Below are 12,480 nucleotides of genomic sequence, written 5' to 3'. Positions count from 1 at the left end.
AAAATATACTATACTTAATATACACAATATACCAAATTAATATACCAACAAATACTAAAAAAATAACGAAGACTATATTGGGTATATGAATATACTACAACATTCAAAATATACCATAGAACACAAAATATACCAAATATACACAAATATACCAAAGAGTACAAAATATACTATACTTAATATACACAATATACCAAATTAATATACCAACAAATACTAAAAAAATAACGAAGACTATATTGGGTATATGGATATACTACAACATTCAAAATATACCATACAACACAAAATATACCACCATGATAAGCCTTGACAGAAGCAGCCGTGTTTTGGTATATTAAATCAGTCCTTTAATTACTTCTACAATTTGCAACTGGTCGCAAATATCTGAACTTTGAAAAATGATAGCTCTATCTCCAGATTTCTGAGATCTCGGTGTTCATACGAACAGACAGACATACTCGTATGTAGCTATAAAGGCTCGACTTGTGAAGAATAGAAAACGAAGATGCTTCTTTCTGCCTGTTACATTTTCTGCAGGGTATCGAGTATTAAAAAAGCACAATTATCAATTTGTGAAGCACACAATGCGAACCATAATTCTTATTTACATCGCATAACTGGCAAACAAAAAAGAAGGGAGCAGCTGCGTTGAAGTGCCGACTGTGCTGACTATTGGGCTATTGATTACACTAGCAAATTTTACAGCTCGCTGCTATTTGTATTTGTATATGCTATTTGCTATTTGCTATTTGATGGTAATAACCCGCATTCACCTGAACGTCCATTCATCTTTTCCCTCCACAAAAAAAAACAAGTAAGAAAGCTACAATCGAGAGTACTCGACTGTGAGATACCAGCTACCCATTTTTAATAAAAGCAATATATTTTGCGGTATTATTCTCAAAATATACCGAATATACTACAAAAATACTAAAAATATACCAAATGGTATGTTTGGTATATCGTTATAGTACCGCATTCAAAATATACCATAAACGGCACAATATACCAAAGACCCCTAGTAAGTAGGCCTTAATAACTTCGATAATATTTATCTGATCGCAACCAAATTTATAGGAATCATAACTACTATAGTTATTATTATATATACCAAAATTCGCAACTCTAGCTTTAAAATTACGCTTGTTATTCGATTATTTTGATTTGCGGGGGCGGAAGTGGGCGTGGCAAAGATTTGAAACAAACTTGATCTGCGTGCAAACATAAAAAATGCAGTCGAAAAAAAATTATTGCTCTATCTCTTATAGTCTCTGAGATCCAGTGTTTCATACGGACAGACGGACAGACGGACAGACAAGAATATATATACTTTATGGGATCGGAGAAGCCTCCCTCTACCTGTTACATACACTTCCTGCCGGCACAAAGTTATAATACCCTTCTACCCTATGGGTACCGGGTATAAAAAGTGCAAAAAAGTTTGGTCTATTGCAGGCAAACAAAGCAAATGAATCGAAACGAAATCGAAACGAAATCGAAAAGAAATCGAATGGAATGGAATGGAATCGTACCGAGCAGAACAGAACAGAACAGGACAGGTGTAGGAGGAGGGGTCAAGAGGGGGGGCAGGGCAGGGGGAATCACTTGCAGAAAGCAGCTGGTAACGTGAGCCTGTTGTCAAGTGCATAACACGATTTCCATATGCCAGCTGCGGCCCTCGTCCTCGTGCTTGCCTCCTTGCTCCCCCCTTCCGCTTCCCTTCTCTCTTTCCCACCAACATCGACAACAAAAAAAATGCGTTGTTCAGCAATATTCTTGTTGTTGTAGGTGTAAGAAACACGCCAAGCTTCGAGCTGCGAGCTGCGAGCACTGCGCCAAAGGGTTTCCACTATGATTGATGACACACATTCTACACCCACACACACACACACACACACACACACACACCCCACACACACACAAACACAAACACATATTCTTCGTGTTATGTGAGCTGCGTAGCAATTGGTTGTCCTGACGAGAAAGGGTTTCCATCTTTTTGCTTAATTCTTTATGGCTTAGCAACGCCTTCGTCTTCCATCTTCTTCTCTTGCTCTCTCTCTCCCTCTCTCTTCATCACTCTTGCTCCCTTTTTTTTAATAAGTGACACACACATAAATATGTATATGTTGTATGTTAACAGCAAATTTCACACATTTTGCAAAAGCACTTTCAACTGTAGCTCAAACCTCAGCATCTCTCAAATTCTTTGCAAGAAATGATTTGAAGTGTTTTTTTTTTTCCTCAAGAATTCTTCATTCTCATGCTGAATTTATTCAAAGCTTCCCACGAAATTTCGTAACATGTTTTAAAGTACATTTTCTTTAATGCAAAATCACAAGTCTAATCAGTCAGTCACTTAGTTCAGGTTGAATTAAATTTTAAAGCACAATTCTATGCAGATATTTTAAGTGCGTATTAAATTTTAAACTATTTTCTCAATTTGCTAGAACAACGCAATAAATATATGAACAACAAGATGATGCAATAATAAATATACATTTGACAAAATTCATTTTTGAAATAACCAGCTTATCCCTAAAATTCTCACATTGAAAAAGTTTAATTTCTATGCACATTTTTAGAGACACTTTTAAGGACATTTTTTCTGTGGTTTGCTGGGCACACTTGAAAACACTTTTACATTCACTTTGCATGCGCTATGCTGAAAATATTTGTGCAATGCTCAGTTCGAGATTAAATTAAAGAATTTGTTCTACAAAAATGTTGCAGGAAACGCGAAAAATATCAGGAAAAGAATTTTCTGCACTAAAAGAAATTGTACATACTTTATACTAAAAATACTAAATGAAACCAATGCATGCACTTTTATATACTTTGAAATGTTTTTCTGCTTTTGCTAACAATTGAAATTTGAAAATATATATTCTTAGGCCACATGAGACCATCGTCGCCGCTGCTGGACTCGGTGCGAGATCAATTTGAAGACTACGATCAGCTAGCCAAAGACTTTACGCGTGTATTTCTAAATGATGAACCATCGTGCCTCACAAATGCCCATCTCTTCGATGTGGTCTTTCTGGTGGGTCAGTCCAAGCAGAAGGCACGCCTCATTGGTGTGCGTGCCATCTTGGGAGTACGCAGTCGCGTTTTTCAGGTAACTAACCGACTTCTTCACTCATATACTATATACGAAAACTTAAGGTCCACATGTAAGCTATAAGAAACCTCACTTAAAGCTACTACTTTTAAGATGTAATATTATAAATATTTCTCTGCTTTCATTAGTCGATACAAAAGAAAAGCCCAAATTTTATAGCTTGACTTAGAATCAGAATTCTTTTCATTAATGTTTTATAAAAAAAAACTATAGTATTTATGATTTCCGGTTGTTATTTGAGAAATAATTTTATGCGGCAAACAAATGGGTCTAAGTTGCTTTGGTTGACTCTATAGTATATTTTGAATGTAATAGTATGTCAATATACCAAATAGTCTTTCTTTTTTTAGTATTTTTTCGGTATATAAATTTTGGCATATTTTAAGAATAATACCTACCGATTTTGGGTACATATAATAATAACTATGGATTTATGATTGGTAAAAACTGTAGAAGTTATTTAAGAAAATCCTACTTACTACGGGTCTTAGTTGCTTTTGCTGATAATCTGGTATATTTTAGTATTCTATGGTATAACAATATACCAACTACAGCATTCCGTATATTTTAATATTTTTTTTTTGTATATTTTGAGGAATAATAATACCATATTGTTTTGTTGTCAATCAAAATACGTAGCAGGTATCTCGAGCACACTCGACTGTTACTTTCCGTCTTTTAATATTGTAATATTTCGGACCAAAAAGTAATGCTCAAGTTTTTCAAAGTGCCTACGACATATACTCTATACTGTAATAGTAAATAAAAAAAAATGAATACTAAGTACTAAATACTAAGTCCAAATATCAAATACTAAATACTTTTACTATGTACTATATACATACATATATACTAAATACTCTATATACATATATAAAACAAGTAAGAAATCTACAGCTGAGTGTTCTCGGCTGTGAGATACCCGCTACCCATTTTGAATACAAGAAATATATTTTGCGGTATTTTTCTGAAAATATACCGAATATACTACAAAAATACTAAAAATATACCAAATGATCTGCGTGCAAACATAACAAATGCTGTCGAAAAAAAAATTATAGCACTATCTCTTATATTCTCTGAGATCCAGTATTTCACACGGACGGACGGACAGACGGACATGGCTAGATCGTCTCGGCTGTTGACGCTGATTAAGAATATATATACTTTATAGGGTCGGAGATGCCTTCTTCTACCTGTTACATACATTTCCTGGCGGCACAAAGTTATAATACCCTTATACCCTATGGGTAGCGGGTATAAAAATACTGAATACTGAGTACTAAATACTAAGTCCAAATATCAAATACTAAATACGTTTTACTAAGTATTATATATATGTATATACCAAATACTCTGTATATATATAAAAAGAATGGATTTGTATGAAAACTGTGTGTTTGTGTGTTCGTTTTCTTAAAGGAAATGCTGTATGGCATACAGACTGGCTTTGGCTCACCGCAAATTCCGGTCGCTGAGATCTTTGCACGTCCGGCGCCGTCGCTCGTCTCGCCGCAGAACCAAAAGCCGAAGAGCAACAACTATTTGACCGTACCGGACTCGGATTCGATTCGACCGAAGAGCGTGCCATCGTCGCCGATGGTGAAGCGAGCATTCTCGAGGCTGGGGACGATAACCGCTGGCTGGGGGCGATCGATAAGGAATAAGAATTCGAATCAATTGAATCCGGATGATAAAAAGAAATGGATATCGTCGACGGATTGTTCGAGTAAGAGTTTTCATTTAATGCAATGCAACAATATCGATGCGTGTTCTTGTTCTTTTTCTCTCCGTTTTGTTCTCTCTTTCTCTCTCTCTCTCTCTCTCTCACTCGCTCTATCGGTCTCTCGATCGATTTCTCTATTATGTAATTGACTTTCCTCAACACTCACACTCACACACACACACTCACACACATACACAATATATATTACAACGTCTTCGTCTCCTACGTTCTACGTTCTTGGTACTTGGTACACACCGAATAATAATAATATATGAATAATATCCTACGTTCGTAACTACGTAACTCTGCCTGTTTTGTTATTGCTCCTAAATACCACTAAATACTACTACTACTACTACTGTTTGACTTCTTGGCTAACCAAAAACTAACTAAACTAAACTAAATCGCAAACCAAACCAAAACCAAACTAAACTAAAAAATATATCGAATGAAAAATCGCACGTCGCACGTCTCTCTGTCTCTCTCTCTCTCTCTCACCACAATATATATATCGATCGCATATATGCGATGAATTTGTAATTTATCGGTATCGTTATCGTTATCGTTGCTGTTGCCGTTCTCTTTCCCTCTTGTGTTGTGTTGTCCTCTGGTTTTCTTTTTCATTTACCATTTCCCCCACGAAATGATTTATGTTTTTTGTATTGGGCATTTTTCGCCTCAAATATCCTTGGACGTGTCTTGAACTCTTTTCTCATTCACAAATCGGCTGTGGCAATCGTATTATATTTGCGTTTCCATATTGTTTTCCTGTCTATTTGGCTAAATGTTTCGAAAACTGAAAACTTACCTTACTATTCTCTCTCTGTCTCTCTGTCTGTCTCTAATTCTCAATTCTTATATCATGTATGCTCATTTCGTTCTTGTTCGAACTTTCACCTGCTATACCTGATCTATATATATATATTTATAACGATTCTGCACCAAAAATCGGCATTCATTGCACATATTGATACACAAATTTTCACATTCATTCGCAATCTTAAATCTGCCAAAAGCGCATATTCACCACAAACTTAAAAAACACACCGAATTCACCACTTCGCAATTTTTCTATCTCTCTCTCTCTCTCTCTCTCTGTTATTCTATCTCTTTTTCATATATTACAACAAAAATGAAATAAATTATATTATTGATCGATACAAAAATGTCATCAAATTAATACTAAAATAAACAAAATTCTTCCATTTCTCATCTCACCACGCGCCACAACCACCCGCCTCGCTCTCTCTCTCTCGCTCGCTCGCTCTCGCTCTGTCTCTTTCTATATCTCTTCTGCTCACGATTTGATTTCCTTACGACGAACCAAAATAATATCATTTGCTTTCCATTTAACTTTTGATTTGATATTCGTTTTATAATTAAATTTAAATCGCGTCCGCAAATTTCCAACCAAACCAAACCGACCTTAAAACACCAAAAAAAAAACCGACAACCAAACCAAATAAACGATTAAACCCGATAAATAAATCGATCAACGAAACACCCAAAATTCGAATTCCAAATTACCAACCACAATAAAAATAAAAAACAAAAAAATAAATGAAAACGCCCTTAAAAACCTGGCAGACAGAGATAGTAAAGACAAGGACAAGGACAAGCCGGGCAACAATCAGTTGGCGGTGCCGCGTCTCTCCGTCTGCGCCGATGCCCAGAAAGTGGACCGCGCTAAGCTCGCCCAGACCGAGTTCAACATCATCGAGTTCGACCCGGACACATTTCGAGTGCTGCTCGACTATCTACACACTGGCACTTGCCCTTTGACCTGTGTCTCCATACCAGGTAAGCTCAGATTGCAAAAGAACTTTTGAAAGTGATAGAAAAAAGAGATGTCAATCGATTTATTGTAAGTTAGTATTTTTTCGGTATATTGATATGGTGTATTTTGAGAAGAATGCGGGAAAGAATACCGAATACCGAGTTATACTAAATTAATATACCGAAAATATACTGATGTATTCTAAATCGATTGACCAAGATGATGTTAATCGATGCTGTATATTTTAGTATTTTTCGGTGTAATATTTAGTGTATTTTAAGAGAAATATCGCAAATAGAAATATACCAAAACAATATACTGAATAAATTGACGAAAGAGATATCAATCGATTTAGTATATGTCAGTATTTTTTCGGCATATTAATATGGAGTATTTTAAGAAGAATATACCGAGTTATACTTAATTAATATACCGAAAATATACTGATGTATACTAAATCGATTGACCAAGAAGATCTTAATCAATTCAGTATATTTTAGTATTTTTCGGTGTAATATTTAGTGTATTTTAAGAGAATACTAAATTAATATACCGAAAATATACTGATGTATACTAAATCGATTGACCAAGAAGATGTTAATCGATTCTGTATATTTTAGTATTTTTCGGTGAAAAATTTAGTGTATTTTAAGAGAATACTAAATTAATATACCGAAAATATACTGATGTATACTAAATCCATTTCCCAAGAAGATGTTAATCGATTCTGTATATTTTAGTATTTTTCGGTGTAATATTTAGTGTATTTTAAGAGAATACTAAATTAATATACCGAAAATATACTGATGTATACTAAATCGATTGACGAAGAAGATGTTAATCGATTCTATATATTTTAGTATTTTTCGGTGTAATATTTAGTATATTTTAAGATAAATATCACAAATCGAAATATACCAAAATAATATACTGAATAAATACTGACGGATACAAAATCGTTTGGCGAAAGAGATGTCAATCAATTTAATATATGTCAGTATTTTTTCGGCATATTAATATGGAGTATTTTAAGAATAATACCGGGAAAAATATACCGAAATATACCAAAATAATAGACCGGAAATATACTCACGTACATATACTAGGCCGATTGACGAAGGATATGAATATCGATTGAGTATATGCTAGTATTTTTTGGTATTTATTGTTTTTAATTATTGATTTAGAATATGTCAGTATTTTTTTGGTATGTTAATTTGGTATATTTTAAGAATACCGTAATTAATATAACGAAATATTGTACCGAAAAAATGCTGGCGCATACTAAATCGATTACCAAAATAGATATCAAACGACTTAGTATGTCAGTATTTGTTCGGTATATTAAATTAGTATATTTTACAAATAATATTCTCTTTAAATAACAATACTGACCTGAACTAAATCGATTGACCAAAGAGGTGTAAATCTATTTAGTATATGTCAGTAATTTTTTGGTATATTAATTTAGTATATTCTACGAAGATATTCCTTAAACTAAAAGAATAGTAAATCATATTCTTGGAAATTGAAACTTTGAATGAATATAGTACATATAACTAAAATTCGAATGGAAATAAGTTTGGAAATAAAACTTGAAAATGCTTACTAAATCGATACGAATCTGTTTCTAATTGAATCGAATATAAAATCGAAATCGATGTTTCTTGAGTATTGAAACTTTAAATGAAAAGGCTAACATTGAAATGTTGGTAAATCGAATCTAGACTTAATAATTTCGATGCTATCTTTTGAATCTAGTACAACTAGAAATAAGAAAATTGTACTTCTTTTAATTCATACTAAAATCGATTTCGATGCTATCTTTTGAATCGACAACTTGAAATAAGACAAGTAAGAAAGTTACATTCGAGTGTGCTCGACTGTGAGATACCCGCTACCCATTTTTAATAAAGGCATAATATTGCGTTATCATTTTCAAAATATACCGAAAATACTAAAAAAAAATACTAAAAATATACCAAATGGTACAAAAGTATTTCTTTAATAACTTCCACAATTTTTATCTGATCGCAACCAAATTTTCAAGAATCATAAATACTATAGTAATTATTGTATATACCAAAATTCGCAACTCTAGCTTAGGCTTGTTATTCGATGTCTTTGATTTGCAGAGGCGGAAGTGGGCGTGGCAAAAATTTGAAACAAACTTGATCTGCGTGCAAACATAACAAATGCTGTCGAAAAAAAATTATAGCTCTATCTCTTATAGTCTCTGAGATCCAGTGTTTCATACGGACGGACGGACGGACAGACAGACAGACGGACAGACGGACATGGCTAGATCGTCTCGGCTGTTGACGCTGATCAAGAATATATGTATATATTTTATAGTACAAAGTTATAATACCTTTCTACCCTATGGGTAGCGGGTATAAAAATTGTACTTATTAAAACGAATTCATACTAAAATCGATTTAGATGCTATCTTTTGAATCTACTTGAACTTGAAATAAAAAAATTGTACTTCTAAAAACGAATTCATACTAAAATCGATTTCGATGCTATCTTTTGAATCTACTATACAACTTGAAATAAGAAAATATTACTCCTAAAACTAAATTCATAAAATATTACAAAATCAATTTGTTGAATCTTTAGGTCTACTGTGCGCGGCGGAGCATTACGATCTGCCGGAGCTGCTGCAGGCGTGCTTCCATCACTGCAAGCAATTTTTGAGGATCGAAGTCGTCTGTCCAATGCTGATTTCGCTGGAGAATTACTACTGGCGCTACACATCCGCTTCCGAGTTGGTCAACATGATACTATCGTTCGTTGAGAGCAAGGCGCATTCGCTGTTCAAATGCCCCGAATTTTTGAATCTGTCCGAGTCGATGGTGCAGATGATCATGTGCCGGGAATTGCAGACACCGGAGATCCGTAAATTTGAGGCAATGCTGGCGTGGGCACAGAACAAGGTGGGAAAGCTAAAGAATCATCCCAATAAGGATACACAATTTGAATTTGAGTGCATCATGGAGCGTTTGACGCGGGATTTGAATCTATGCCGCATTTCGCCCAGCGAACTGCTCACCGTTGTTCTGCCCTCGAAGTCGATGAAGAACGAACGGATCATGGAGACGCTCATGGTGCAGGTGAATTTAGGCACCTATCGCATGCCCGAGCTGGATGCGTATCGTCAGCAGTTGCGACAGCAGGAGTCCGCCGAGGCCACCGTGCAAGTCCATCGGGGTGGATGAGACAGTAAGAATGTGAGTTTCGATTTGGATCAGCCGCAACAGCAGCAGCAACCACAGCAGCAGCAGCAATCACAGCAACATCAGCAACATCAGCAGCAGCAGCAACAACAACAGTTGGCGCTCAATTTGAGTGACAACAACACAACAACTGGAACAACAACAATAACAACACCGGACTACAACAACACTGGACTGTTAACACCAAACCAAACTGGCGCCATTGGCGGCATTGGCATTAACATTGGCACCGGCAGCTGTGCCATCCAAATGGATGCACGCGCCTATGCCATGGCCTCCGTTGCCGTTGCACTTGAGCATCAACAGCAGCAACAGCAACAGCAGCAGCAGCAGCAACTGCAACAGCTGCAACAACAGCAGCTGCAACAGCTGCAGCTGCAACACAATACACCACGCGATGCCACCGACGATGAGGTCGAGCTGTATGCCAGCTTTGATATGGCGCCCAGCACCAGCCGTGTGGCAGCCCAAATGCAGGCTGCCAAGGAGGCGAGACGCAAGCGTTGGGCCGCCGATGGCGCCAGCCAAGGCAGCAGCGATGGCGGCGGCTGTGCCAGCCAAGGCAGCCAAGGTAGCGGAAGACGTTACTAAACAACAACAACACCACAACAACAACAACAACATGAAAGCATCAACACACACACACACACACAACTTGAACTGAACTTCTACAGAGCAATACTCAACCAGACTTTCAACAACACTTGCCAAAGACTAATTCGATAATTCGAAAATTCAAAAAACAAAAAAAAAAGGATGACAAAAAATACCCTTGCAGTTAGTAGTTGATGTGAGTTTGTTGTTGTTTTTTTTTTGTTTTTAGCAACTTTAGTAATTAAGTACTTAATCATGAGCATATAAAAAGCATTCTCGTTCTTTCATTTCACACGACTTAAGCGCTGTTCCCAGTTGAACGAATTAAATGAGCTGAGAATAAGCTTTAGATTTAGCAAGTTTCACAAATTTCAGTGTGACCATTTCAGCCACTTTTGTGTGCCTAAATTTGGCACGGAAATGGTTAAAACATTAAATTCATGACCACACTTAACAATCGTTTATTAAATTGACTAAATTATTGAAAGAAATAGATGAACATAAAACTAATTTCATAAGTTTTACAACTTGCTTGTTATAATTGTCTATTTTTTCGTTTTCTTAAAAGCTGATTGGAATAATATCAATACCCTTTAATTATTTTATGCTGGGATCTAAAGAACTGAACGAAATTTCAGTTTTTATAAGTATGGAAAATAAACACAACACATTTTCCAATGTTGTAGTAATGTGACCATGAATTTTTTGTTTTTTACCATTTCCGTGACAAATGTAGGCACACAAAAGTTGCTAAAAACGGTCACTCTAAAATATAATGAACTTGTGAAATATATAGATTTTTTGCATGTCATTTATTTCGCACATCTGGAAACAGCGCTTCAAATGCAGTTCACATTATAATCTCATTTGAAAACAACATCAAGCAAATTACGTATATATCCAATTAGCAACAATACGCTTTACGCTTACTACTCTCGCATAGTCTAAAATATATCGTGTTTTAGACACCAATGTAGAGCAGTAATGTAGGTAACCGAAACACCAACCAGACTTGCAGCAACACTTGCCAAAGATAATGACAACAAAAAAGAATATCTAAAAAATAAAAAGCTCTAACTGTCTCAAAATGAAAATATTCCAGATTTGATATGATTTTTTTGCTATTTAAATACCTATGAAACTTCTACATAAATCCCAACAGAATTATTAATAAATTATATATAAATATCAGACATTAATTTATAATTCCCCACTATACAATATTTATATTTTATAGAATTACTTGAGTTCAGCTGCTAAATAAAAAATGCCCATTAAACTCGGCTTTAAATCCAAACAAAATTAATAATGATCAGTTTTGCTCAAAAAAAATAACTTCATAATATATTTATGCCATTTAATTTCTTTAATTTTTTATGTAGAATTCCGAACAGTTATAGCCCAAAGTTACTTGTCCCAAAAGAGATATTTTTCTCAGACTATACCCAAATATTTGGCATTGTAAATAAAACAAAATTTCTCCCTCCCTTCAAAAAAAAAAAAAAACAGACAGACAGAAAAGAGAAATGAATGTACTCGAAAAATTTTGACATAAACGGAACGTTGTCATTTAGTTCTAATCTAATGCTGAATCCACAAAAGATGTTCTATTATTAAAATGTGCGTATAGCCCAGATTATGATTATGATGATCCCCGTATAAATGAGAGTCAAGTTTACCTCGCTCCGAACTCATGCAACAGGGAACTAGTCTATGCATAATCGTAAAATAAGTTCTTCTTAATATAGTACTCTAATTAAATTCGATTTGAAAGCTGATGTTTGATTTCAATTTCAAAATTTTCGATATTTCTTTACGTTAGTTCAATATGCTTCACTTACTTTTTATCATTTCCAAACGTCTTCAAAAACAAATCCAGGCAATTGTACATAATAATTCTGAAAAAAACCAAAAAGAACTTTAAATATAATCAAATATTAGATATAAAGAGCCGATGTCAAGTTGAGGAATTCCTCAAGAAAGAAATCGAAATTCCAAACTTGGAAGGAAAGACACAAAA

The 12,480-nt window shown here is 34.9% G+C and overlaps 1 protein-coding gene across 1 annotated transcript in view; it reads left to right on the top strand.

The window, feature by feature from the left end:
• LOC117565236 (uncharacterized) overlaps nucleotides 1–10,801 on the top strand; it is a 102,704-nt gene extending 91,903 nt beyond the window's left edge. The window contains 4 exon segments of the mRNA XM_052006625.1: nucleotides 2,898–3,121; nucleotides 4,547–4,853; nucleotides 6,438–6,650; nucleotides 9,250–10,801. Of these exon segments, the coding sequence (XP_051862585.1) occupies nucleotides 2,898–3,121; nucleotides 4,547–4,853; nucleotides 6,438–6,650; nucleotides 9,250–10,457 (1,952 nt within the window). The 3' untranslated portion in view covers nucleotides 10,458–10,801.
• Nucleotides 10,802–12,480: the final 1,679 nt, after the last annotated feature.

This window comes from Drosophila albomicans, chromosome X, assembly GCF_009650485.2.
Source record: "Drosophila albomicans strain 15112-1751.03 chromosome X, ASM965048v2, whole genome shotgun sequence".
Classification (NCBI taxonomy): domain Eukaryota; kingdom Metazoa; phylum Arthropoda; class Insecta; order Diptera; family Drosophilidae; genus Drosophila; species Drosophila albomicans.
Note: the sequence above shows the minus strand (reverse complement) of the source record. Positions and strands in the feature narration are given on the sequence as shown.